Consider the following 27,125-nt stretch of genomic DNA (forward strand, 5'->3'; position numbering starts at 1 on the left):
GCAAAATGGCTGTCTGAGGAGGCCTTACAAATAGCTGTGAAAAGAAGAGAAGCAAAAAGCAAAGGAGAAAAGGAAAGATATAAGCATCTGAATGCAGAGTTCCAAAGAATAGCAAGGAAAGATAAGAAAGCCCTCCTCAGTGATCAATGCAAAGAAATAGAGGAAAACAACAGAATAGGAAAAACAAGAGATCTCTTCAAGAAAATTAGAGATTCCAAGGGAACATTTCATGCAAAGATGGGCTCGATAAAGGACAGAAATGGTATGGACCTAACAGAAGCAGAAGATATTAAGAAGAGGTGGCAAGAATACACAGAAGAACTGTACAAAAAAGATCTTCACGACCAAGATAGTCATGATAACGTGATCACTGACCTAGAGCCAGACATCTTGGAATGTCAAGTCAAGTGGGCCTTAGAAAGCATCACTACGAACAAAGCTAGTGGAGGTGATGGAATTCCAGTTGAGCTATTTCAAATCCTGAAAGATGATGCTGAAAGTGCTGCACTCAATATGCCAGCAAATTTGGAAAACTCAGCAGTGGCCACAGGACTGGAAAAGGTCAGTTTTCATTCCAATCCCAAAGAAAGGCAATGCCAAAGAATGCTCAAACTACCACACCATTGCACTCATCTCACACGCTAGTAAAGTCATGCTCAAAATTCTCCAAGCCAGGCTTCAGCAATACGTGAACCGTGAACTTCCAGATGTTTTTAGAAACTGGTTTTAGAAAAGGCAGAGGAACCAGAGTTCAAATTGCCAACATCCACTGGATCATGGAAAAAGCAAGCGAGTTCCAGAAAAACATCTATTTCTGCTTTATTGACTATGCCAAAGTCTTTGACTGTGTGGATCACAATAAACTGTGGAAAATTCTGAAAGAGATGGGAATCCCAGACCACCTGACCTGCCTCTTGAGAAACCTGTATGCAGGTCAGGAAGCAACAGTTAGAACTGGACATGGAACAACAGACTGGTTCCAAATAGGAAAAGGAGTACGTCAAGGTTGTATATTGTCACCGTGCTTATTTAACTTCTATGCAGAGTACATCATGAGGAACGCTGGGCTGGAAGAAGCACAAGCTGGAATCAAGATTGCTGGGAGAAATATCAATAACCTCAGATATGCAGATGACACCACTCCTAAGGCGGAAAGTGAAGAGGAACTCAAAAGCCTCTTGATGAAAGTGAAAGAGGAGAGTGAAAAGTTGGCTTGAAGCTCAACATTCAGAAAACTAAGATCATGGCATCTGGTCCCATCACTTCATGGGAAATAGAGGAGAAACAGTGGAAACAGTGTCAGACTTTATTTTTTGGGGCTCCAAAATCACTGCGGATACTGATTGCAGCCATGAAATTAAAAGACGCTTACTCCTTGGAAGGAAAGTTATGACCAACCTAGATAGCATATTAAAAAGCAGAGACATTACTTTGCCAACAAAGGTCCATCTAGTCAAGGCTATGGTTTTTCCAGTGGTCATGTATGGATGTGAGAGTTGGACTGTGAAGAAAGCTGATCACTAAAGAATTGATGCTTTTGAACTGTGGTGTTGGAGAAGACTCTTGAGAGTCCCTTAGACTGCAAGGAGATCCAACCAGTCCAGTCTAAAGGAGATCAGTCCTGGATGTTCATTAGAAGGACTGATGCTAAAGCTGAAACTGCAATACTTTGGCCACCTCATGCGAAGAGTTGACTCACTGGAAAAGAGTCTGATGCTGGGAGGGGTTGGGGGCGGGAGAAGAAGGGGACGACAGAGAATGAGATGGTTGGATGGCATCCCCGACTCAATGGACATGAGTTTGAGTAAACTCCAGGAGTTGGTGATGGACAGGGAGGCCTGGCGTGCTGTGATTCATGGGGTCGCAAAGAGTCAGACACGAGTGAGCGACTGAACTGAACCGAACTGAACTGATGGATTCTTCTTGAATGTTCTCATTTACTGAGAAGTATCATTATTCTCTGTGGAGCCAGGATAAGACATTGGTAGCCAGGGTATACTTTGTGGTTAGTTTGGGGGCACTGGGGCTTCTGTTCCTTCCGGTGTTACCAACTATCCAGTACTTCTCTGACCAAGGAGTCTCACAGTCACTATTCTTACCTGGTGCTTGATACATCTATCTTGTCTGCTTGCCTTGGGTGGAAAGAGAGGAAGTTGCTTTTTGCTTCACATGAATCCCCAAACCAATCATCCTGATAAGTTTCTTGCCTGCTCCCCAAATCTGTCACTTTGATGGACAGAGACACCCAGGGACCCTCCACCTCTCACAGTGATGTCCTCCTTCCTGTATTTTGTCCTTTGGTTTCCTTTGTCGACCTCATCCTGCCTGACTTCCATTTTTGAGAGATTCCTTATGGCTTCTGATTCAACAGGGTATTATTTTTTGCTTTCTGGAACTATTTTGAATTTATTTAAAGATTTGCTTTATTTTACCTCTGTTGTTTGAGGTAGGAGACAGAAGCAGTGTACACAGGTGGCAGTCTGACATCTTGGACTTAGTGGCTTCTGAGAACCTTTCTGTTGTCCTGATGCCAAAAACTGACTTGGCTCACAATAGAATTCTTGAGTCACAATCATTTTCCCTCAAAACTCTATAGAACAGTATCTCACTGTGCTTTAACGCTTAGTTCTTCTTGTGATAATTCTGATGTTGTTCTGATTTCTGACTCTTATTCTTTTTAGGTAACCTATGTTTTTTCCCCCCTATCGTAATGTTTTCTTGTTCTTTATCTTAAAAAATCTTACCAGGGTATGTATACATATGGAAAGTTTTGTGTTACTTTTGCCTCGTTAACTTAAAATTATGTGATTTAAGAGTTAAGGCTTCCTTCACTTCAAGGAAAAATTAATTGCCTGAAATCAATTAACAATGCATGAGTCTACATCCAATCTTTATTCTGTTCCATCTGTGTTGACATCAGTAATCCTATACTGTATTGATTATTGTCTAACTTTGTTTTTTCAAAATTCTAAGTCCTTGGTGCTTCCATATGAACTTTAGGAATAGCATATCCATTTCAACAACCAAGAAAGTCTGCTGAAATTTTTATTGAGATTACACTGAATCTATAGGTCAATTTGAGGGTGGAATTCACATTTTAATAATTTTGAATCTTCTGATTCATGACCATGGTATATCTCTTCACTTGCTTAGGTCTTTAATTTCTTTTAACAGTGTTTTGTAGTTTTTAGTGTACAGATCTTCCACATATATTTTGTCAGAGTATTTCATATTTTTAACACCATAATATGTTTTTAAATTTTCTATTTCCAATTGTTCATTGCTATTATATAGAAATATATTTGATTTTTAATACATTTTTAGAGCAGTTTTAGGATCACAGCAAATGCAGTTGACTTTTATATATTGATCATATATCCTTCACTTTGCTAAACTCTAGTAGCTTTTTGGATGACCCCACAGGATTTTATATATGATCATGTTGTCTGCAAAATAAAGGTAGCTTTACTTCTTCCTTGCCAATATAGTTACCTTTTACTTCTCTCCTTTATTTTTTATTTTATTTATTTGACTGCACCGGGTCTTAGTTGCTGCACACAGGACCCCTAGTTGTGTCATGTGAACTCTTAGTTGCGGCATCTGGGATCTAGTTCCTTGTTCAGGGATTGAAACTTGGGCGCCCTGCATTGGGAAATCGGAGTCTTAGGTAATGGACTACCAGGGAAATCCCTATTTTTTTTTTTTAATCTTTGTAGTTCATTGAAAGTAATGATCATTATTTAATGACTGAATGTGTCCAATTTGAAAAACATTAGTGTAATCAATAAGTAAACTTATGATATAGATACAAGTGAAAAGTTTTGTCTCATTTGCAATTTGCAGCAAAATGGAGAAAATGTTATATAAAATTAACACCAGTAATTTTGTAAATTATACATGTAAAGGGCTGAATCACTGCAATCATGAGGTTCTGCTTTTTTTTGGTTGTTGTTGGCCTCTCCACGGGGCATGTGAGATCTTAGTTCCTTGACCAGGAACTGACCTCTCACCTCTGCATTGGAAATGTGAAGTCATGACAACTAGACTGCCCAGGAAGTACCCCACATATATATATATTTTTAAATTGTGGTTCTGACTCTAGAAATCTGTTATTCAAAGTATACAGTTTGACTTCAGGATAAAGATCAACAAACGATAATAAATTAGGTTTTAAAATGTTAGGTTGATTTCTGGCTTAGACTAGGCATGGGAAAGGACGTCACAGTTATGTGAACCGTGAATTTCCAGATGTTCAAGCTGGATTTAGAAAAGGTAGAGGAACCAGAGATCAAATTACCAACATGGATGGCATATTTTCTAATTGTGGTTCTGACTCTAGAAATCTGTTACTCAAAGTATACAGTTTGACTTCAGGATAAAGATCAACAAACGATAATAAATCAGGTTTTAAAATGTTAGGTTGATTTCTGTATTAGACTAGGCATGGGAAAGGACGTCACAGTTATGTGAACCGTGAATTTCCAGATGTTGAAGCTGGATTTAGAAAAGGTAGAGGAACCAGAGATCAAATTACCAACATGGATGGCATCACCAACTCAATGGACGTGAGTTTGAATAAACTTCTGGAGTTGGTGATGGACAGGGAAGCCTGGCGTGCTGCAGTCCATGGGATCGCAAGGAGTTGGACACGACTGAGCAACTGAACTGAACTGAACTGAGGCATGGGAAGGGAAGTCTGGTGTTAGGCTTCTATTTGACATGATTACCCCATTCAGGAGTATGGTAGGTTTACTGATGGGGTGAGGGAAAATAACTTCTCTTTCTTGACTTAGTTTACGGTCCAAAACCTCCAGTACCATGTTGTATAGAAGCAAAGAGGGCTGATATTCTTGCCTTTTTCCTGAATTTAAGGAGAAAACATTCAGTATTTTACCATCAAGTATATTGGTAGCTCTGTTTTTCATAGATGTCCTCCATCAGGTTGAGGATGTTCCAACTACTCCTAGTTTGCTGGGAGATTTTTTTTGTTTCAGGAAAAGATGTTGACTTTGTCAAATGTTTTTTATACATTTGTTGAGATAATCTTATGATTTTTGTTTTTTAGTCTATTAATATGGTAAACTATATTGATTGGTTTTGGAATGTTGAAACAGCCCTGTGTTCCTGAGGGTAATGTATTATCTTTTTATATGTTGCTGGTTTCAATTTGATAAGATTTTGTTAATAATATTTGATCAATGTTTATGAGAGATGCTGTTTTGTAGTTTTCTGGTGTCATCTTTGTCTGGTTTTGGTACATCCAATAATGCTGATGCTGCGTTCAGAGAATGAGATGGGAAACACTTCCTCCTTTTTTTCTGGAAGAGTTTGTGTAGAATCAGTATTATTTCTTCCTCCAAAGTTTGGTAGAACTTACTAGTGAAGCCATGTGGGCCTGAAGTTTTCTTTGTGGGAAAGTTAAGTAAATTCAACGTATTTAATAAATATAGAATTATTCCAGGTTATATGTTTCTTCTTGAGCTCTGGTACTCGGTGTCTTTTAAAAATATTATCCACTTCATCTACGTTGTCAAACTTATTGGTATAGCGTCTTGTTTATAATGTTCTCCACATCAGTCACGTTTACCATTCTTTTTTTTAAATTTTTATTTAATAAATGGTACAAAGCACAATGCCAAAAACTTTAACAGTTAAAATTTCACCAAATGAAAAAATACTATAGAATACACAGTTATAAAAAGCTACATTTAGTTATTTTACAACTGCCTCAAGTTGCAAAAAATACCATTCACGTTTTAAAATAGTTTTATTTATTTGTTAATTTTGACTGCTGGGTCTTTGTCACTGCTTGGGCTTTTTTTTTTTTCTCTAGTTGCAGTGGGCAGAGGCTACTCTCTAGTTGTGATGAGTGGGCATCTCATTGCCGTGACTTCTGTTGTTTTGGAGCACAGGTTATAGAGCATAGGCTCCGCTGGGCTTATCACTCTGTGACATCTGGGATCCTCCCAGACCAGGGATCCAACCTGTGTCTCCTGCATTGGTAGATGGATTCTTTACCACTGAGTCACCAGGTAAGCTCCACCTTTATCATTCTTGATACTGATCATTTGCATTTTATTTTTTTCCCTGATCTATCTAGAGGATTGTACATTTTGTTGATCTTTTGATTTTATTGATTTTAGTTGAGGCATGTGGAATCTAGTCCCCTGATCAGGGATTGAACCTTGGTCCCCTGCACTAGGAGTGCAGTGTCTTAGCCACTGGACCACAAGGGAAGTTCCTCTTTTTCTGTTTTCTGTTTCATTTCTTTTCACTCTGATCTTTAAAATTTCTTGTGCTTACTTTGGCTTTTATTTGCTCTTTCATTTCTACTTTCTTAAAGTAGAAACTGAGGTCATTGATTTGAGTCATTTCTTATTTTCTTTTTTAATTAATTATTTATTGAAATATAGTTGATTTACGATGTTGCATTAGTTTCCGGTGCACAGCAAAGTGACTCAGTTATATATACATATGCTTTTTAATATTATTGTCCATTATCATTTTTTACAGGATAGTGAATACAGTTCCCTGTGCTCTACAGTAGGACCTTGTTGTTGATCTATTATATGTATAGCAGTTTATATCTACTAATCCAAAACTCCTAATTTATCCCTCCCCAACTCTCTTTCCCCTTTGGTAACCGTAAGTTGTTTTCTACAGACATTTATTATTTTCTAACATGGGTATTTTAGTGCTGTAAATTTCCTTCTATGTACTGCTTTAGCTGCATCCCACAAATTTTGATATATTTTAAAAAATATTTATTTATTTGGCTGTGTTCGGTCCTAGCTGCAGCATGTGGGATCCTTGAGGTGCACAGAAGTTGTGGCACGTGGGCTTTGTTGCTCCTCAGTATTCAGGATCTTAGCTCCCTGACCAGGAATTGAACCCATGTCCCCTGCAATGCATGGCAGACTTCCAACTACTGGACCATTAGGGAAGTCCCTGATATATGTATATATGTCTTTTTTTCTTTTCTTTTTGTTTAACATTCTTTCTTTTTTATTTTATAAATGTACATGAAATTTTTTTTTTTAAGGCTGCACTGCAAAGCTTCCAAGGATCGAACTTGGGCCCTTAACAGTGAAAGTACAGAGTTCTAACCACTGGACAGCCAGGGAATTACCTATTTCATACACACGCACACGTATACATGTGTGTTTGTTTGTTTTTGTCTGCACTGGTCTTTAGTGCTTTGCTAGACTTTCTCTAGTTGCCGTGAGTGAGGGCCACTCTTCACTGTGTGCAGGTGCTTCTCCTGTTGCAGAGAACGGGCTCTAGGCCAGAGGGGTTCTATAGTTGCAGCACGCAGGCTCAGTAATTGCAACTGAGAACTTAGTTGCTCCATGGCATACGGAATCTTCCCAGACCAGGGATTGAACCCATGTCCCCTGCATTGGCAGGCAGATCCTTATCCACTGCACCACCAGGGAAGTCTTATTGTTATTATTTTAAAATTTATTTGGCTGCACTGGGTCTTAGGTGTGGCACGTGGAATCTAGTTCTCTGGCCAGGAATAGAAAATCTACATTGGGAGCGTGCACCACTGGATCTTAACCACTGGACCACCATGGAAGTCCCCACACATACATTCTTTAAAGTGTGTTGTTTCGTTTCCAAATATTTGGGGATTTTTCAGGGATCTTTCTGTTACTGATTTATAATTTAATTCTGTGTGGTCCAAGAACATGCTTGCAATTACTTAAAAAGTTTAAGTGATAGAGGCTTGTTTTGTGGTTGAGAATATGGTGTTCCATGGTGAATATTTCATATATAAGTGGAACTGAAAGAGATGGGAATACCAGACCACCTGACCTGCCTCTTGAGAAACCTGTATGTATGCAGGTCAGGAAGCAACAGTTAGAACTGGACATGGAACAACAGACTGGATCCAAATAGGAAAAGGAGTACATCAAGGTTGTATATTGTCACCCTGCTTATTTAACTTACATGCAGAGTACATCTTGAGAAACGCTGGGCTGGAAGAAGCACAAGCTGGAGTCAAGACTGCCAGGAGAAATAGAAGCCGAAGTTGAACGGTTCTATGAAGATCTACAAGACCTTTTAGAATTAACACAAAAAAAGATGTCCTTTTCATTATAGGGGACTGGAATGCAAAAGTAGGAAGTGAAGAAACACCTGGGGTAACAGGCAAATTTGGCCTTGGAGCACGGAATGAAGCAGGGAAAAAGCTAATAGAGTTTTGCCAAGAGAACGCACTGGTCATAGCAAACACCCTCTTTCAACAACACAGGAGAAGACTCTACACATGAACATCACCAGATGGTCAACACCGAAATCAGATTGATTATATTCTTTGCAGCCAAAGATAGAGAAGCTCTATACAGTTAGCAAAAACAAGACCAGGAGCTGACTGTGGCTCAGATCATGGACTCCTTATTTCCAAATTCAGACTTAAATTGAATAAAGTAGGGAAAACCACTAGACCATTCAGATATGACCTAAATCAAATCCCTTATGATTATATGGAAGATTATGATTATAGAGGAAGTGAGAAATAGATTTAAGGGACTAGATCTGATAGATATAGTGACTGATGAACTATGGATGGAGGTTCGTGACATTGTACAGGAGACAGGGATCAAGACCATTCCCATGGAAAAGAAATACAAAAAAGCAAAATGGCTGTCTGAGGAGGCCTTACAAATAGCTGTGAAAAGAAGAGAAGTAAAAAACAAAGGAGAAAAGGAAAGATATAAGCATCTGAATGCAGAGTTCCAAAGAATAGCAATGAGAGATAAGAAAACCTTCCTCAGTGATCAATGCAAAGAAATAGAAGAAAACAACAGAATAGGAAAAACAAGAGATCTCTTCAAGAAAATTGGAGATACCAAGGGAACATTTCATGCAAAGATGGGCTCGATAAAGGACAGAAATGGTGTGGACCTAACAGAAGCAGAAGATATTAAGAAGAGGTGGCAAGAATACACAGAAGAACTGTACAAAAAAGATCTTCATGACCAAGATAATCATGATGGTGTGATCACTCACCTAGAGCCAGACATCTTGGAATGTGAGGTCAAGTGGGCCTTAGGAAGCATCACTACAAACAGCTAGTGGAGGTGATGGAATTCCAGTTGAGCTATTTCAAATCCTGAAAGATGATGCTGAAAGTGCTGCACTCAATATGCCAGCAAATTTGGAAAACTCAGCAGTGGCCACAGGACTGGAAAAGGTCAGTTTTCATTCCAATCCCAAAGAAAGGCAATGCCAAAGAATGCTCAAACTACCACACCATTGCACTCATCTCACACGCTAGTAAAGTCATGCTCAAAATTCTCCAAGCCAGGCTTCAGCAATACGTGAACCGTGAACTTCCAGATATTCAAGCTCATTTTAGAAAAGGCAGAGGAACCAGAGTTCAAATTGCCAACATCCACTGGATCATGGAAAAAGCAAGCGAGTTCCAGAAAAACATCTATTTCTGCTTTATTGACTATGCCAAAGTCTTTGACTGTGTGGATCACAATAAACTGTGGAAAATTCTGAAAGAGATGGGAATCCCAGACCACCTGACCTGCCTCTTGAGAAACCTGTATGCAGGTCAGGAAGCAACAGTTAGAACTGGACATGGAACAACAGACTGGTTCCAAATAGGAAAAGGAGTACGTCAAGGTTGTATATTGTCACCGTGCTTATTTAACTTATATGCAGAGTACATCATGAGGAACGCTGGGCTGGAGGAAGCACAAGCTGGAATCAAGATTGCCGGGAGAAATATCAATAACCTCAGATATGCAGATGACACTACCCCTAAGGCAGAAAGTGAAGAGGAACTAAAAAGCCTCTTGATGAAAGTGAAAGAGGAGAGTGAAAAAGTTGGCTTGAAGCTCAACATTCAGAAAACTAAGATCATGGCATCTGGTCCCATCACTTCATGGGAAATAGATGGGGAAACAGTGGAGACAGTGTCAGACTTTATTTTTTGGGGCTCCAAAATCACTGCGGATACTGATTGCAGCCATGAAATAAAAAGACGCTTACTCCTTGGAAGGAAAGTTATGACCAACCTTGATAGTATATTAAAAAGCAGAGACATTACTTTGCCAACCAAGGTCTGTCTAGTCAAGGCTATGGTTTTTCCCGTGGTCATGTATGGATGTGAGAGTTGGGCTCTGAAGAAAGCTGATCACTGAAGAATTGATGCTTTTGAACTGTGGTGCTGGGGAAGACTCTTGAGAGCCCCTTGGACTGCAAGGAGATCCAACCAGTCCATCCTAAAGGAGATCAGTCCTGGGTGTTCATTGGAAGGACTGATGCTAAAGCTGAAACTGCAATACTTTGGCCACCTCATGCGAAGAGTTGACTCACTGGAAAAGACTCTGATGCTGGGAGGGATTGGGGGCAGGAGGAGAAGGGGACGACAGAGGATGAGATGGATGGCATCCCCGACTCAATGGACATGAGTTTGAGTAAACTCCAGGAGTTGGTGATGGACAGAGAGGCCTGGCGTGCTGCGATTCATGGGGTCACAAAGAGGTGGACACAACTGAGTGACTGGACTGAACTGAACTGAACTGAAGGTATTCTTCTGTTTTAACCACCGTGGTTTTGTGATTATTATTTAGTTACAGTTGTAGTAATTGGGGAGGGTGTAAAAGTTATTGTCTTGACGCAGAAGATGTTTGTTTGGTGTCTTCAAGCTCCGCAAGGGCAGTCTCTGTCTTGTTTACCTGTGTGCTCAGTTGCTCAGTCATGTCTGACTCTTTGCGACCTCATAGACTGTAGCCCGCCGGGCTTCTCTGTCCAAGGGATTCTCCAGGCAAGAATACTGGAGTGAGTTGCCATTTCCTTCTCCAGGGGATTTTCCTGACCCAGGGGTCGAACCTGCATTTCCTTATGTCTCCTGTATTGGCAGGCGGATTCTTCAGCACTGAGCCACCTGGGACCCTCACCATATTCCTGACCCAAACTGAAAGCTCAGCAGACATTGTTTGAATAAATGGATGACACTTAGAAATGGTCCAGTTGTGTTCTGGCTTTTTATTTAAAAAACAAGATTATTGAGTCATTTGCATGAGTCTTATGCACCTTTGTGTCCCTGCAGGACTGCGTGGAGCTTGGCACATCGTGGGTGTTCAGACAGCACTGATGCCGTTGAGTGGGCCCGAAGAGATACCTACAAAGGTGCCGCCTCTGACTGGTGGGGATTTTCATCCACCCTGAGGCAATGACAAGCTACTCTGGTCAAGGTTGTCCTGTCATAAAGCCGCCAAAGACATGATGTCACACACAGACACTGCTTGTGAAAGGGAGGGGCTGTGTGCTGGGCTCCCAGGCTTAGCTGTGCTCTAGTGCCCTTCTCAGTGTGTCCTGGAGCCTGAGGGGAGGTGAATAGGCTGCCTGCACACTGATCTGATCAAAGGATACTCTGCAGATCGCTAGCATCCTCAAGGTTTGTAGATCTGGTGAGCAGTTTCAAAAGGCCGCCCTCAGTAAAGCACCCAAGCAGGTGGTAATTGTCTTGACGACTCCCAGACTAGCTTTTCTGCCTCCCTTCCTGTGTGGTGTTCTCGCTTCCCTCCTCTTCTTCTTTCACTCAGGTCTCATTTTCTCTCCTCCAAACCTTCGTTCAGAAAAAGCCTGATATCTTTTTGAAAGCTTACTGAAAGCTTACCGTTGAATGTATTCAACAGTATTCTCAGAGAAGGTGGTTCAGTAGGAAGGGAGGTCTGGTAGTGCCCCGGAGAGAGACGAAATGAGCTGAAGCCCCAAGAAGGCCCCCTTGTTTTGGGGACTAGGAGCTTATTGATGACTTTGGTGAGAGAGGTCTCAGAGGTCGATGGGAACAGAAAGAGACTGAAGTGGGTTGTGGAGTGAGGGAGTGGTGGAGGGGAGCAGAGACGTGCATGGCAGAGTCTCTCACGGAGATGGCGTGACAGGAAGGGGACAGTTAGGATGGCACCTGGAGAAAGGCTGTGGGCTGGAGGGGCAGGAGCTGGGTGACATGATTACACACAGATGGGAGAGAAGGGAAGACACGTGAGCGAGGGTCCCCAAACACCAAGGTGAGAGAAGACCAGAGGGATGGAGCACAGGAGGGGGCGAGCCCCAGAGAAGGGGGCGTGGTCCCCGCCCCTGAAGAGGAGATGGCCTGTGAGAAGCAGAGAATGGGCGAGTCTAGTGGCAGAAAGTCTGCAAACACCTGTCTGATGGAGCCTGTGGGCCTGGGTGAGAGTGAGGACAGCAGACAAGAGGCTGGAGGTTGAGAGAGAGATTCTACCTGCGGAGAAGAGGGGACTCAAGGGGAACAAAGGCTCCGCAGGCCACGCTGAGGTCCACCTCATCCTGGAGACCTTGACTTACCCAGGTGTCAGTTTATACGCAATTCAACGCTGAAGGTGGGATTCTAGACAGAGAGGGTGCTTTCGAAAGGCTAGTGAATCTCCTCCTGTCCTCCCAAGATTATTCCAAATCTGCTGCATAACACCGAAAATACTCTAAACTGGTGGTAGTTTTTAATCATTTTTATTTACTATTATAATTAGCTGCCTACTACCTGGGGTCATTTTACATCAGATGTTCAGTAGAGCTGTACTTTTTCCCTTAATCCTCTCCCAATCCGCCCTCCCCATCCTGACCCCTACTTTTCCAGTGGGAGGTCTGAGGTCTTGGGAGAAATTCCTGAGCATTTTCCAAGCTCCGAGTACTAACCCACTCCATTGTCCTGAATTTAACCTCAAGCTGCAACCGGCGTGCTCTCCCTTGGATGAACCCTGCTGGCGGGGGTCCTGCCATTCCCCCAGCTGCCTCTGGCCCATTACAGTCCCTGCCAGCCACTGAGTAAAGGAATATCAGGCCCCTGGGGTGACATGATGCACTGACTGATTCCCACTTTCTCTCCTTAGACTGAAAATGGTGTTTGGTCTGTGCAGCCAGAGAGAGAGGTAAAGTTTACATGGGCCCTGTTATCATACCCTCATCAACCAGGAAAGGGGGCCCTTTCACTGGGTCCCACGAGGAAGGGGTTTTGTATGGCCCTTTTCCTGACTGTTACAGTGTCTCTTGGACTCAGGGTCAGAATGGAGAGCCTGGTACAGACAAATGGGACATGCCTCTATGTGTGTGTGTGTGCATGTGTGTGTGTATAGACAGGGTGCCAGCATCCTGGCAGTGCCAAGACATTGTGTTCGAGGGGGTTCTCAGGTGGTCTAATGGTTAGGATTCAGCACTTTCACTGTGGGAGCTCGATCTCTGGTAGGGGAACCATCCCACATGCTATTCAGAATGGCCAGAGAAAGTTCTGTTTGTCCCAAGGGAGGTGTTCTAGAAGAGAAAAATGGATAATGGGATATTATTTCTAATCCAGGCTGGAGGACCTGTCAGTCCAGAGGAGGGAGGGAAGGCTTTGGGGGGCTGTGGGCCAAAGAGCTAATACAACCCTTGAACGAACAGCTTTGAATGCTGAGCCAAGGCTAAGCCCCTGCCTTCAGGCTGGAGAGGCAAGATGGACCTGTGTAAACAAGAAGGAAAGGAGAAGGGAGTGGGTCAGAGGGGCCGTGTGGGCTCCAGGCTCCGAGTCTGGCCTTCTGACTAAACAGAGGCACAGAGTCATGACGGCCAGTCAGCAGGGAGCCTGGGCTGAGCCCTGTTACAGCTGCAGATTTATTCATCCACAAGTGTTGACTGGACACTTCCTGGTGGAGTAAGTGCCAGGGCTTGGACGGGGGAGGAAAACAATGAGGGTATGAGGCCCCAGCCTCACACTCTGCTCCGCTTTCCTTCCAGGCTCTGTAGTCTCCTCTACGCAGTACAAATCCTCATTCTCACAGGTGAGGGCCTGGGTGCTGGGTGGTCGGTGCAATGATGCCAGGCCCAGGGAATGGGTGCTCGTCTCCGAGCCACTTCAATCCCCAGCTACTGCACAAGACTCCCAGAGGCCCCCTCCTGAGATCACCATGTGCCTGGCTCACCAGGGCTGGTCACACTGCTCAGAACCAAGGCTGGACTTTTTTCTCTCTTTCCTCCCTCTGTACCTCCATGGAGAAGTGGGATTTGAACCTGTGTCTGACTCTAAAACCCATACATCTTCCCAAAAAACTCATAAACTACCCCCTCAAAACACATATAACCGAGTCACACCCTAAAACAGTGATCTTCAAATATTTACTTATACTTTTTGAATAACACCACTTCCCTGGTGTCTCAGATGGTAAACAGCCTCTGCCTACAATGCAGGAGACCAGGGTTCAATCCCTGGGTTGGGAAAGTCCCCTGAAGTAGGAAATGGCAACCCACTCCAGTACTCTTGCCTGGAGAATCCCACTGATGGAGGAGCCTGGTAGGCTACTGTCCATGGGGTCGCGAAGAGTCGGAAACGACTGAATGACTTCACTTTCTTTTCTCTCACTTTCACTTTTGAATAGCTGTCCCCTCACACATTGTAAGTTAATGCCTAATGTCCTTCATCACACATCAAAATAGTTTAGAAATATACCATTTCTGCCATATTGTACATGCTGACATTTAAAAATAATTATGTTACTCTTTTAAATGTTTTAACTAGTCTGTCTTCATCTACCTGCAGGCGTGGTGTACTACTATTTGCAGGGGTCTGTGGGCAAAACAGCCCCTCCCCATGAGATTGCTGTGGAGTCATCACAGGTGGGGACCTCTGTCAGGGGCTAAGGGGACCGTCATGTTGCACAAAGAGTGGTCAGACAGCTTGATCAGAAATGGTTGACCAACTGTGTGTGTGTGTGTGTGTGTGTGTGAGGACTCTGGAGAAATTCCCTGTGTTCTCGGCAAAGTGTCAAACAATGCCCCTGCTACCACCCGCAATCGCTGCCCCCCCAGGGGCTGGCTGCATGGTCATCTCAGGGCTCTGTGGCATAAGCTCAGCTCAGGGCTCCGTGGCAGGAGCCTAGACGAACTGACAGGAACAGATGACCCCTGATGTGTGAGTAGTCTTGGAATATGGTTCCACATCCGCACGTGAAGGGGGTGGTGGGGAGCAGGACCCCTGCCTGGGGTTACACATCCTCTTGGACATTCCAGGCCCAGGAACCGATGACTGCAGCCCCTACTCCCAGCCCTCTGTCAGGAAAACACACATGGAAGCTGGATGTCCACTGAGGGCCGCATGCCAGGTTAGGTGTTGCCCATCTGTTGAAACCTCTCAGCAACCCAGCAGCATTTTGTGTGTGTGTTGGAGTATAGCCAGGAAACATGTTGTTTCAGTTTCAGGTAAACGGTGAAGGGAAACTTTATTTTGTATTGGGGTATAGCCAATTAACATGTGACGGTTTCAGGTGACCAGCGAAGGGACTCAGCCATACATGCACATGTATCCATTCTCCCCGCCTCCCACCAGCAGCTCCCACTTTGTAGAGGAGGAAACTTAGGCTGCCCAAGATGACACGTTAGAGTCACATGCCGGGTCTCTGGAGGCCTCCTACTCACCCTCTGGTCCTACTGGGAAGAGAGGATTTTCATGGGGACAAGCTTCTCTGTGACTCAGCAACATGGAGACGTGTGGGCTAGGTAGTTAGGGAGTGACTGTCAGAGGTTGGAGAGCCCCTCAGAAGGCCCAGGTGGGCAGGTGCCTTAGGGCTTCCCTGATAGCTCAGTGGGTAAAGAATCTGCCTGCAATGCAGAAGACCCCAGTTCAATTCCTGGGTCGGGAAGATCCCCTGGAGAAGGGAAGGGCTACCCACTCCAGTATTCTGGCCTGGAGAATTCCATGGACTGTATAGGTTTAAAAGAGTTGGACACCACTGAGCAAATTTCACATTCGGAGACAGAGTCTGGTGTTTTTCCTTCATGGTTTTTTTTTTTAATTAACCAAACTTTCATTAAAAAAAAAACTTTATTGTCATCAAAGAAATGTGAATACATAGATGAGTCAAAGGTTTAAGACTTAGAAAAAGTCTGCTGTTTGTCCCGATCCTCTTCACCCACAGTTCCTGCAGCCCAGGGTAGAAATATTTCTAGCTTCCAACTTTCTAGCTGAAGCCGTTGATTTTGCCTCCACTGTTCTAAATAAAAAGTTTATCTTGCTTTGTCTTGATTGTTCAGATTTAAACATTATGTAATGGATTATTACAACGAAAAGTGAGGATTTAGCTCTCATAACAACTGAACACTTACTGCCACCTCCAACATGCGTTTCATCTCTCTCTAGTCTTCCTCATGATTATATCCTAGGTTTTGGCATTCTAAATATTTTGAGTAATGACATCTTTAGTTGTTAAAAATTTTTTAGTATCATTTTTGCTTTTTTTTTTTTGCTGATTTTTATATAATTTTGGCTTTTAAATCCCTCTCCAGCACAGTGGGCTCTTTTTAATTCAATTTTTAAATTAAGAAACTATTTAAATAGAGTGAAATCCATTCTTTTTAGCGCACAGTTCTGTGAGTTTTGACAGATGTATGCAACTGTGAAATTGCCACTACAGCTGAGACACAGAACAGCTCCAGTCAGTTCAGATATTCCCCCCGTACTCACTAAACTCAACCCTTCCCCAGCCCCCAGACCCTGGCATCCAGTGAATGGTTTTCTGGCCCCATAGTTTTGCCTTTGCAAGATGATCATATAACTGAAAACATCCCAGTACTTAGTCTGTATTCATTTGGCCACACAGCAGGCTTGCGGGATCTCGGTTCCCCGACCAGGGATCAAACCCGGGCCCCCTGCAGTGGAAGCACAGCGTCCTAACCACTGGACCACAGGGAAGTCCCCAGTATGTAGTTTTGAGTCTTTCACTGAGCACAGGATACCTAGTTGTGTGTCGTGGTAGTTTGTACCTTCTCATTACCGAGTAGTTGTCCCTTGTATGGATGCACCACAGTCTATCCTCCGACAGATAAGAAGCATTTGGATTGTTTCTGGTGTTTGCAGTTTCAGATAAAACCACTATCATGTTCGTGTACAAGTTTTGTGTGAACATAGGTTTTCCTTTTACTTAGGTAAGCACTTCGCAGGGTGGGGGGCGGTCATGTGGTAATGTGTACTTAGCTTCTTTTCTAGGAAACGGAAACTTTCCAAAGTGGCTGGTATCCACTTTGCATTCTCACCAGCAATGAACAAGAGGATCCATTTGATCCATATCATTTCCAGTATTTTCCTTTTTTAAAGTCATTCTAATCGGCTTGTGGCGTCATTTTGTTTAGCTCGGTATTGAGGGTTTACATTTTAAAACTATGCACAGTATTCCTGAGTCATGTAGTATACTATAATCAGTCTTTGTGTATAATTTTGCCTTTTCCCTCTTTTTTAAACTTTAGTTTTCTCTGTACCTATAATTAATACAGCTAAACTCTATTAAAAACAATCTCCTTGTGATACACTTAAGTTAGGTGGTTTATCAATATGATCATTTCCCTGGGGACATATTTCATGGAGCCCTCCACCCTTTTCCCACCTGGACGGCCGTCCTTGAGGTCGGAGTCTCAGCTGTCCTGGGACCTCCCTTCACCATCATTCTGTGGAGTACGTCACTTCGTTCGTGTGCGGACCCATGTTATCTTTTATTTTGGGGGCAGCGCAATCGGCACTTGTGCTGAGGGGTAGTCCTGAGATATTCCAGAGGCGTAGTCCTGAGATATTACCTGTCCGAAAAGGTCTTACTGCGTATTTAACTCAGCTTGGCTAGGTACAGAATTTTAGATTAGAAATAATTTTCTCACAGATTTTGAAGATCCTCATTTTCTTTTGGCTTCAAAGGTTGGTGTTGAAAAGTCTGATGAAACTTAATAGACTTCTTTCTTCATATCTCTGGAAGTTTTTAGGTTCTTCTTTTCATCCTAGGTATTTCAGTACTTACTGATGACATCATCTGGGGTGGGTCTCCATCCATTTTCCTGGACACTTGGCGATTCCTTCACTTCTACAAACTCAGGCCCTGCATCTTTGGGGAAATTCTCAATAACGCATGAGTGGTATATATTTGGGATCTTTCCCTGCCATCCCAATTTGTTGACTCTGCTCCTTCTTTCAGAAAGATCTATGAGTTAGCTGTTGGACCTCCTGATCTCTCTCTTCTGGGAGAAATTCTTTTTCAATTTTACCCTCTACGCTGTGATTGGATTTTTAATTCCCATGATCATATTTCTGTTTTTGAAGAGTTAGAAGTTGTAGGGACTTCCTGGTGGCCCAGTGGTTAAGAATCCACCTTCCAATTCAGGGGATGCCAGTGCGATCCCTGGTCAGGGAACTAAGATTCCACATGCCATGGGGCAACGAAGCCCGCGGCCAGCAAGTAGAGAGGAGCCTGTGCACTGAGCTACAGAGAGAAAAAAAGCCCAAGCGCCGAAATGAAGAGTCCATGCACCACAGACCCAATGCAGCCAGAATGAAATTTTAAACAAAGAAAGAATTAGAGTTTACTGTTGGCACATTTTTATTTTAGCACCTGTCCTTGTTTTGTGATTGCAGCGTTTTACGTTTAAAGACATCAATCGTTTGTTGGTATGAAGCTCCTGAAACCCTCATAGTCTATAGTGTCTGCAGCACGCGTTGACAGTGGCCCAGTGCATGACTGAGAGCCCTTGACATGTCACCTCAGCCTTCTCTCTTTCCCCTTGTCATACAGCCCATCGAGGAGAACTTAAGGCCAGTGTGGGGGCCGATGGATAAGTGCTACCCCGTGACCACTCAGGTGGGTAAGGGCTGGGGACTCCTCCTTCCCTGGAGTGGGGTGGCTGTCCTGGGCCTCCTTGGGGGGCACACACAGACAGAGTATGGGCCAGGCAGGGAAGGACTCCCGGGCACTCTCAGCTGTATGTGACGGCCCCTGTTTCCCTCTGTAGAGACGCAGAGTCAGCAGTGGGAAGAAGCACGACTCCGAGGTGAGTGAGGCCTGGCCAGGAAGGGCCCGGGGCTGGGGGCTGTCACCTGTCAGGGCTCCCTGAGACAGGAACTCTGTCCAGAGCATGCTCAGGGTCCCAGGGATAGTGGCGGGGCTCCTTTAGGAAACTTACAGCCCGACCACACCTCGAGCTGAGAAGGGAGGGACTTCCCTGAAAAAACAAAGAACTACCCACTCCAAGAGTGCACAGCAGCAGGGGAGGGCTAGGGCATCAGAGGGCCTTTCTGCCCGTATTCCGCCCTCTCGCCTCTCCTTGCAGGCCGTGACCCTCAAGGCAACGCGAGGACCAAATGATGCTGCCCCCAAGGAGGAGACTGCTGTCTTGTCTAGGGAGGAGGGGCAGGTGGAGCCCCCGGGGGAGGAACCAGCCAGCCTCATTCCTGGTGCAAAGGGAGTGACTGAGAAAGAAGAGGTGGCAGGGACCCCAGGATGGCAGGTAAGGAAGCCTGGTGCTCACTGGAACACCGTCCCCGTGTGGGTCCTCCTGGGAACCCCCCGGGCTCTGCAGGGTAGAGGGGAGAGGCCAGGCCCACGCCACCCTGGCAACGGTGGGGGGAGGCCAGAGCACTCCAAGACCACTGAGTCAAACTGCCATCCTGATGGCGCAACAGCTCTGTGGAGCTGAGAGGTGCAGACGCGATCTGAGCGGCGAGTGGATCTGAACCCTGGCCTCCCCCGACTTCTCGTGAAGTGAGGCCCGTTTCCCCATCTGCACAATGTAGAACCTGCCTCATGCCACCCCGTGCCCTTCTCCCTTCCTAGGAGAATAAGAAGGCCCAAAAGGAGATGGCCATGTACGTTTCTGGTAAGACAGCAGACCCCACCCTTTGCAGCAGGACTGCCCTGCTCCCTCATCTCAGGGACCCTGCCAGGTTACAGATCGCTGGGCTCCTCCCTGACCCTCCTGGCCCAGGGAGGGGGCGGGAATGAAGCCCAGGTAGCCTGATGCCTAGCTTTTCCTGAACGAGCCCCCTGCATCCTTCCTCCTTCTTGGGTCGGCAGGACTTGGGGCTACTCCCCTTGGACTGGAGGAAGGTTTCTGCTCTTTTCGCAATGCTGACCTGTTCTCCTGGCAACAGAGGATACCCTAGCCTTCGGCCAGGTTCCTTCCAGCAGGTACCCACAGGGCATGTCTGATTGTGCCTTTTAGATGCTTCCAAGGAGGACATCGTGGAGGAAAGGCCCGGGGGCTGGGTCCCCCAGCTCTTGAGGAAGCTCTGGCTGGGCTGGTTTCCCGCCTCCGACATCCTCAAGACTCAGAGCCATGAGTGACACTGCATCCAATAAATCCACAGTTGTTGCTTCAGCATGCCCGTTTTCCTCCTTTCAGGGCCCTCAGTTTCTACAAACTCAGTGTGGCTTTGTCCACGGCCCCGGTCCCAACAAGCTGCAGGAACACCACCTCCTGCCACTAAGCCCCCCACAGTGGGTATGCTGGAGACTCTAGGGGGCCCTGGCTGGTCTTCTGAGTCAGTGCCAAGGGACAGACAAGGTTCCCTGAATGTTGAGAGCTGACTGTCATGAAGGCACAACTGGCTTGATTAGGGGCGGTGCTTCTGACCTGTCTGGGGTCTCCCAGCTGTTAACCTCAATGTGCCAGGGAGTCTGCCTAAGACTCAGGTGAGCAGACAGTCATTACAGCCATTGGGTGGTGTCTGTGTGAGCTCAGTCCAGACCAGACTGGGGGCTGGAGGTGGTGGTGGAGGATGGGAGTCTCTGCCCTTGGCCGAGGCTCCAGGCTTAGAAGGTCACAGCCTCAGAGTCGGCGCAGGAAGACAGGACCTGGCAGCCATCAGAGGCAAACCTCCTATAGGCTGAAGGGGAAACAGAAGCCCAAGGTCACAGCAAGGACAAGGGCCATGGTGTCGTCCTCTGAGCTCTGCAGGGCTTCCTTCAGCTCTGCCATACCACTGTCACAGGGCCAAGGGTGACCCTGTCCCGAGGCCATGCCTGTGGTCCTCAGGGGCTCATTTCTGGCCCCTGACTACGCTCCTGAGAGCCTGGCCTCACCTGGCCACTCCGAGGATGAAGCCCCGTGTTGGAGCCAAGCTCTAGCGTGGCCGTGAGTGGGGACTCCTACTGGGCAGGCACTGGGGGATGAGTGTCCTTAAGGGGCAGGGAAATGGGGCCCATCCTATAAAGAGGCCCAGGGAGGTGGCTCCCTCCTAGGAAGAGCTCTGGCCTCAAGAGCAATGAGCCCTGGGGGTTTACCTGGTATATCGCTTCCCAGTCCCATCCTGTGTTCTGGGGCTGCAGACTTGAGGTGCTGGCTGCGGCCTGTGGAGCCAGGTGGCTGTGGCTAGGCCTGAAATGTGGGTGTCAGAGCTGATGGGCCCCCCTTATCCCATGGGGGCTGAAAAATCTCCCCAGACTATGTGGGCTCCTCCCAGCAGAAGCCAGGATCTGTTTATATAGGCTTGGTCACTACGCCCAGGAACCGAGGTTGGGTCTCCCAGGGTGTACTAATCCTCAGTACACCCATCTCACAGCACACCCCACTACACCTTCAGAGCCTCAGTACACCCATTGGTTAACGGGGTCAAATGACAGGTAAGGATGAATCAGGCTGAAGATGTGGGCTGGTTTTGGGGAGACTGCTGAGGTCACATGACTGCCAAGGAGCTGGTCAGGGGTCACAGGTGGGACTCAAGTCAGGGTAGAGCCACCAGGCACAGGTTTATTGAACATCAGGGCTACCGCTGAGGTTGGGGGCTGGGTGCCTGCATCTAGCGGGGCACCGCACAGAGCTGGTACGGGCCTGGGGTCACCAGGAAAGCAAAGACACCATGGTCGCTGGGGCAGGGCTGCCCGGTAGGCACCGAGAAGCTGAAGTGCTGCAGGAGGCTGGTGAAGAAGAGGAAGAGCTCCATGCGGGCCAGGGGCTCCCCGAGGCATGCGCGGCGGCCTGTGGGTGGTTACGGGGCTCTGTGAGCCTGGGCTCTACCCCTCCAAGACCCCCTCAGGATGGGGAAGCAAACCGGGCACCCCCCCACCCCCAAGGTACCTGCAGAGAAGGGTATGAAGGCTTCCTGCTTGACGAAGCGGCCCTGGGCATCCAGGAAGTGCTCCGGGTGGAAGCGGAAGGGTTTCTCCCAGATGGTCTCGTCCTTCAGCACTGATGACAGGTTGGTGATGAATATCGTGCCCTGGTTGCAAATGTCTGGCATGGGTGAGGTCTGGACTGGGTGGGGGGTGCCCAGACCCCTGCCGCCAAACACACATGGGCACACACACTGCCTGGCACACACTCGGATTCATCAAGTAACCCTCAGCCCAAGAGGCTTCTCAGCACCTTCCCTGTCCCCATGGAAGGGTGCCCTTACTGCCCCTCTGCACAGGCTCCTCCAACACTGTGACACATTCTAGTTTGTCTTCCCTGCCCGACCAGGGGCTCAGAGTGGACAGAGCCAGCCCTGCTCCTCACTCCTCTCCACGCCCACCCAGGCTGGGACATTCAGTACCCGCAGCCATGAGGTCGGGGTGGCTTGGATTCCAGTCCTGACCACATTGGCAACACTCACACTGGGGCTACCAGGTGGCAGGTGGTGCAGAGCTGGGGTTGGGAGAGCCACAGGCCTACCTTTGGGATGTGGAAGCCCTGCACCTCGATGTCACGGGATGTCATGTGTGGCACTCCCAGTGGGATGATGTCCGCAAAGCGTTGTACCTCATGGACCACGGCCACGGTGAAGGGCATGAGGGCCTGATCCCCCATCTCTGGTCGCCTCACCTGCCCTATGACCTCATCGACTTCCTGCTGGACCCGTCCTGGAAAACAAGTGTCCTCGTGTGGTCAGACCCAAGGGCTGGGCTCCCGCCGCCTCCTGATGCCAGGTTAGGCCTGCGTCCACTTGGAGGAAGGCGCTGTCACCTCTGCGCTGTGGCTCATCCTCTGCACAGAACTGCTGACTGTGGCCAAACCAACCGAATCAGGGGCCTCGGGCTGTCCCCTTCCTACCTTTCCCATCCACCCCGCACCCCAGGCTAGACTCACGCTGCACGTCTGGGTGCAGGATCATGAGGAGGAGGGCCCAGGCCAGTGTGGTTGAGGTGGTGATCATCCCGGCGGAGAACAGGTCGGCCACCACCAGGCGCAGGTTGTCATCATTGAAGCTGCTCTCGGGGTTCCCCTTGGCCTGGGTCACACTGGGAACGTAAGCTCAGGGACAGGGATGAAATCCCCACATGGCCTCCCACTCTGCTCCGGACACCCAGGGTGTCTGATCCCTCGGTGATACACAGGCCTGAGTTTGCCTTCTGGGCCCTCAACACACATCCCTGTCCCGATCACCTTACCTCCTTCATCTCATCCAGGAAGGCGTCAGTCAGGTCTCGGGGTGGCTGGGTTGGGTCCCGGGTCATCTTCTGCTCGGCGATCAGCTCATCAATCAGGGCCATGAAGGCCTTCTGTGCCGGGAAGACCTTGGCGGCCAGCCCTGGGATGCGCAGGAGTACTGGCACAACTTCCACCACCTGTGCGGGCCACAGCCATGGGGCCCTGGGACCTGCTGGTGCTCAGACGCTCACCAGTCAGGTCCCAGCTTCCTCCAGTGTCCCCACCATCGACCTTGTTCCTCCCTAAGTTCACACCCTGCCCCTCTCTCCTGGTCCTGAGGCCAGAAAGATAAACGTAAAATGTATATGTCATGAGTACTGCTGCCTTGCAGTGAAAGAGTCCTCCCTCCCCTAAGTGCGCTGACCCCGCCCGGCCTCTTCCATCTGGGCTGTCTGCCATCTCCTGACTTCCAGGTCTTTTCCTTGCAGGTGCCTTTCCTGGAAAGCCCTTTCTTGCGCTTACCCTCTACACAAGTCCTCCTCCGGGGGGGACCCGTTGGAGGACCGAGGCCGCCTCTAAGGATCTCCCTTCCCGCACCTGGCGCACTAAGCTAGACTCTTCTTTCAGCACATCCTCCATCACGTCCAACAGATTAACAATGCGAGGATCGTTGTACTCGAAGCGGCACCCGAAGGTCAGGGAGGCGATCACGTTGCTCACTGCTTTATTCAGGAGGTCCTTGGGGCTAAAGGGGCGTCCTGGAAGGGGACGGTGCAAGGTAGGGCGTCGCCTCCATGTCTTCGTTCCCAGGCCTCTCCAAACCTCCCAGACCTCCAAGTCCCTCAGCGCCAGCACTCACTCACCGGCCTGGTCGGCGAAGGCGGCACAGAGGCACGAGGCCTCCTCGGTCACCCACTGCTCCAGTGACTTCTTCCCCAGGCCGAAGTTGCGCAGGGTGGACAGGGAGAAGCGCCGCTGCTCGCGCCACGCCTTCCCATAACGCGCCAGGATCACCCCTGGGGGCGGGGCGGGCACGTGGGCGGGGCTCGGGTCTGGCCCCGCCCCGCCGGGCTCTGCTCGCACCCCGCCCCCTTGGGGGAAGGTCTCCGCCCCTGCCCGCCCACATAGGCCTCGCCCTCCCCTCCCAAATCCCTCCCACTTTGACACCCCCTTCCATCAACGGCCTGGTCCCATTCGCTGTCGGCCCACACTGACGGGGCGCCTCTTGGCTCCACTTATATTTTACCACGTGGGGAAGGTCCTGGCCCACCCTGCCCTGCCCACCCCGACTTAGTCCTCTTTCCTGCCCGCCCCGACGTCCCCTTCGCGCTCGAGTGGCCCTGGGCCGCCGTCTCTTAGTGAGGCCCCGCCCTCTGCCTCCTCCAGTTTCTCCTCCCGCGATGCTCCGCACAGTCCCCTTTCTCCACCTGCCGCCCCCTCAGATTCGTTGGCTCTTTCCTGCACCGAATGTCCGCGACCCTGCCTCCGCCTGCAGGGACGCGGCCTGCCCTCTCCGCTTGCCTTCGGCGCGCGGCCCGTAACCCAGGTGCTCGTAGACGGCCGGAGGTGGACGGTCGGAAGTGTCCTGGCTGCGGTACACCAGCGCCTCGCGCACAGCCGCCAGCCCGTTGAGCACGACTACCGGCGTCCAGACCTGCTGCAGGCTGAACACGTTCCCGAAGCGGCGCCGCAGCTGCAGGCCAAAGGTCGAGGGTGTTTGGCAAGCCCAGGCCCTGCCAGGCTGTGGGCTCCGCCTCCTGGCGTCAGCCTCGGGGCACCTCTGGGCTCCCCTCCAGCAGCAAGCAACTGCAAGGACTTTATCTAGTCTTGTGAGCCCCAGGGGCGTTACATCCACTCGTTTTGAGGATCTCAAGTTCGATCAGACCATCCTAGTCCTAGACCCACCTATGACTGTGCAAGGGTCACCAAAATGGTCAGTAGGCCAAGTGAGCGTCCTATTTCACAGGTGAAGAAACTGAGGTTCATAGAGGGGAGCAGGGAGGCCCAAGGTCTCATGGAGGCAAAAGATTTGAACCGGATCACTGTGCCTCTCTCAACCTAGGCTTTCTGATTCAAATAGGGCTCATGACCAAACTCCTGTCGCCCATTCTCAAGACGTTTCCTCCCAACGTGACCCTCAGGGACTCAGGCTCACGTCACTGAAGAACAGGCCGGCTGAATCCCCAGCCTGTTGCCATGCCGTAAAGCCTCCACCCCCGGCCCTGTCCTCTCTGACCTCTGTTTGGAAAAGCCAAACTGTTCTCGGGCCCTGAACAAACGCCCTCCCTCAGGAAGCCTCTCAGATCCGCCTCCTCCTCTTGGTCCAGTTCCTCTTCCGGCCTGTGGCTTCACCCAGCGCCCACTGTCCGCTGCTGGGTGGGGCCCTAGGACCACCGCTGCGCACTCCCCACCCCTCCGTGCTACCTGGTTAAAGCTGGGACGCGGGTCCTCGAAGTCCACCTGCAGCAGGTTACCCAGCACCGGCAGTGGCGTGGGGCCTGGTGGGTAGCGCGCGGCCCAACGTGAGCGCCGGTGCATCAGGTCCAGCAAGAGCAAGAAGATGAGCACGGCCACGGCCAGGGGCCCCAGCGTGTCCCCAGACAGCAGCCCCATGGCTGCCTCCGTGTGCGCTGGTTCCTCACCACACCGGCACCCAGGACCAGGCCAGCAAGGCACTCTCCCTCCGCCTCCAGGGCTCCGCCAGTCTGGGGCCTCTCTATAAAGGGAGCGGAGAACCGGCCTTTGCCCTCTGCCCTGAGGTATCTTGTCAGGGAGATTGGGCTGCCAGAGGGTGCAGAGCGGGGTCAAGGAGAGTCAGGTGCACGGGTGGCCACCGTCCCTCACCTGTGCTCTCCACGTGCTTCTGGAGGGTGGCTGGAGACCCCAAGAAGTTCCCCCTCCCCGGCCTGACCCCCCACTTTGGCAGACCTGTCACCCTCTAATGTGGTCACAGCTTCGCTCCCAGAACATGTCCCTGTCTTCCTCCTGAGCGGCCTTCACCTCCCAAGTATGGTGCTGGCCCTTGCCCCGTGCTGGAGGGAGGACCTAATGACCAGAGGGACCCCCGATGGAGTTCCTGGTGTCCCCTCACTTCCCACTAGTACACTCAACACACACACAGAATCACACACTCGGAAACCACATTTACACATAGTCACGTACTGACTAGCCCGTGCTCACATGCATATCTACACACCCACAAAACCACATCCATGAACGCCTGTGTTACCACCTTCCACTCACAGAGACCCAGCACCAAGGTCTCTAGTTCTCAGTGGATTCCTGGACTCCACCGACCTCCCTATACCTGGAGGCTGTTCACCGTGATGCTGGCAGCTTCACCTGACTGGCTCTGTGCTCAGTTTCCACCTGTTATGGCTGTGGGAAGTTTGAATCTGGGTTACAGAGGCAGCAGGATTATTTTCTAAAACCCATGCATCCTCCCAAAACACATCCTCGCAAACTACCCCCTCAAAATACATATAACCAAGTCCTATCCTATAGCAGTGATCTTCAAATATTTACTTATATCTTTTGAATAGCTGTCCCCTCACACATTGTAAGTTAATGCCTAATGTCCTTCATCACACATCAAAATAGTTTAGAAATATACCATTTCTGCCATATTGTACATGCTGACATTTAAAAATAATTATGTTACTCTTTTAAATGTTTTAACTAGTCTGTCTTCATCTACCTGCAGGCGTGGTGTACTACTATTTGCAGGGGTCTGTGGGCAAAACAGCCCCTCCCCATGAGATTGCTGTGGAGTCATCACAGGTGGGGACCTCTGTCAGGGGCTAAGGGGACCGTCATGTTGCACAAAGAGTGGTCAGACAGCTTGATCAGAAATGGTTGACCAACTGTGTGTGTGTGTGTGTGTGTGTGTGAGGACTCTGGAGAAATTCCCTGTGTTCTCGGCAAAGTGTCAAACAATGCCCCTGCTACCACCCGCAATCGCTGCCCCCCCAGGGGCTGGCTGCATGGTCATCTCAGGGCTCTGTGGCATAAGCTCA

The 27,125-nt window shown here is 48.4% G+C and overlaps 2 protein-coding genes across 2 annotated transcripts in view; one reads left to right on the forward strand and one right to left on the reverse strand.

Moving 5' to 3' along the window:
• LOC148777743 (uncharacterized) overlaps positions 1-20,105 on the forward strand; it is a 31,066-nt gene extending 10,961 nt beyond the window's left edge. Inside the window, exons 3-11 of the mRNA XM_088837055.1 lie at positions 11,127-11,151; positions 12,873-12,911; positions 13,753-13,796; positions 14,552-14,628; positions 18,531-18,623; positions 18,775-18,813; positions 19,093-19,269; positions 19,596-19,638; positions 19,984-20,105. Of these exons, the coding sequence (XP_088693181.1) occupies positions 11,127-11,151; positions 12,873-12,911; positions 13,753-13,796; positions 14,552-14,628; positions 18,531-18,623; positions 18,775-18,813; positions 19,093-19,269; positions 19,596-19,638; positions 19,984-20,105 (659 nt within the window). The remainder of the gene's footprint in view (positions 1-11,126; positions 11,152-12,872; positions 12,912-13,752; positions 13,797-14,551; positions 14,629-18,530; positions 18,624-18,774; positions 18,814-19,092; positions 19,270-19,595; positions 19,639-19,983) is intronic.
• Positions 20,106-21,484: 1,379 nt separating this feature from the next.
• Positions 21,485-26,481, reverse strand: CYP2D6 (cytochrome P450 family 2 subfamily D member 6). The gene is made up of 9 exons (XM_055396304.2): positions 25,534-26,481; positions 24,631-24,802; positions 23,973-24,125; positions 23,707-23,867; positions 23,130-23,306; positions 22,828-22,969; positions 22,414-22,601; positions 21,838-21,979; positions 21,485-21,738 (listed from the first exon to the last, which is right to left on the reverse strand). The coding sequence occupies exons 1-9, from the start codon at positions 25,720-25,722 to the stop codon at positions 21,560-21,562; spliced, it is 1,503 nt and encodes a 500-aa protein (XP_055252279.1). The 5' UTR covers positions 25,723-26,481; the 3' UTR covers positions 21,485-21,559.
• Positions 26,482-27,125: the final 644 nt, after the last annotated feature.

Source organism: Moschus berezovskii, chromosome 6 (genome assembly GCF_049115385.1).
Source record: "Moschus berezovskii isolate FMDL1 chromosome 6, NW_MosBer_1.0, whole genome shotgun sequence".
Classification (NCBI taxonomy): domain Eukaryota; kingdom Metazoa; phylum Chordata; class Mammalia; order Artiodactyla; family Moschidae; genus Moschus; species Moschus berezovskii.

What these genes read in the sequence shown, in the direction of transcription:
- CYP2D6 (XM_055396304.2), bottom strand. Translation starts at nt 25,722, where the DNA reads ATGGGGCTGCTGTCTGGGGACACGCTGGGGCCCCTGGCCGTGGCCGTG. An exon ending in CCTGCACCCAGACGTGCAGC is followed by an intron (nt 22,602 to 22,827) that starts GTGAGTCTAGCC and finishes CTTGTTTTCCAG; the next exon opens with GACGGGTCCAGCAGGAAGTC. An exon ending in AGGGCTTCCACATCCCAAAG is followed by an intron (nt 21,980 to 22,413) that starts GTAGGCCTGTGG and finishes ATTTGCAACCAG; the next exon opens with GGCACGATATTCATCACCAA.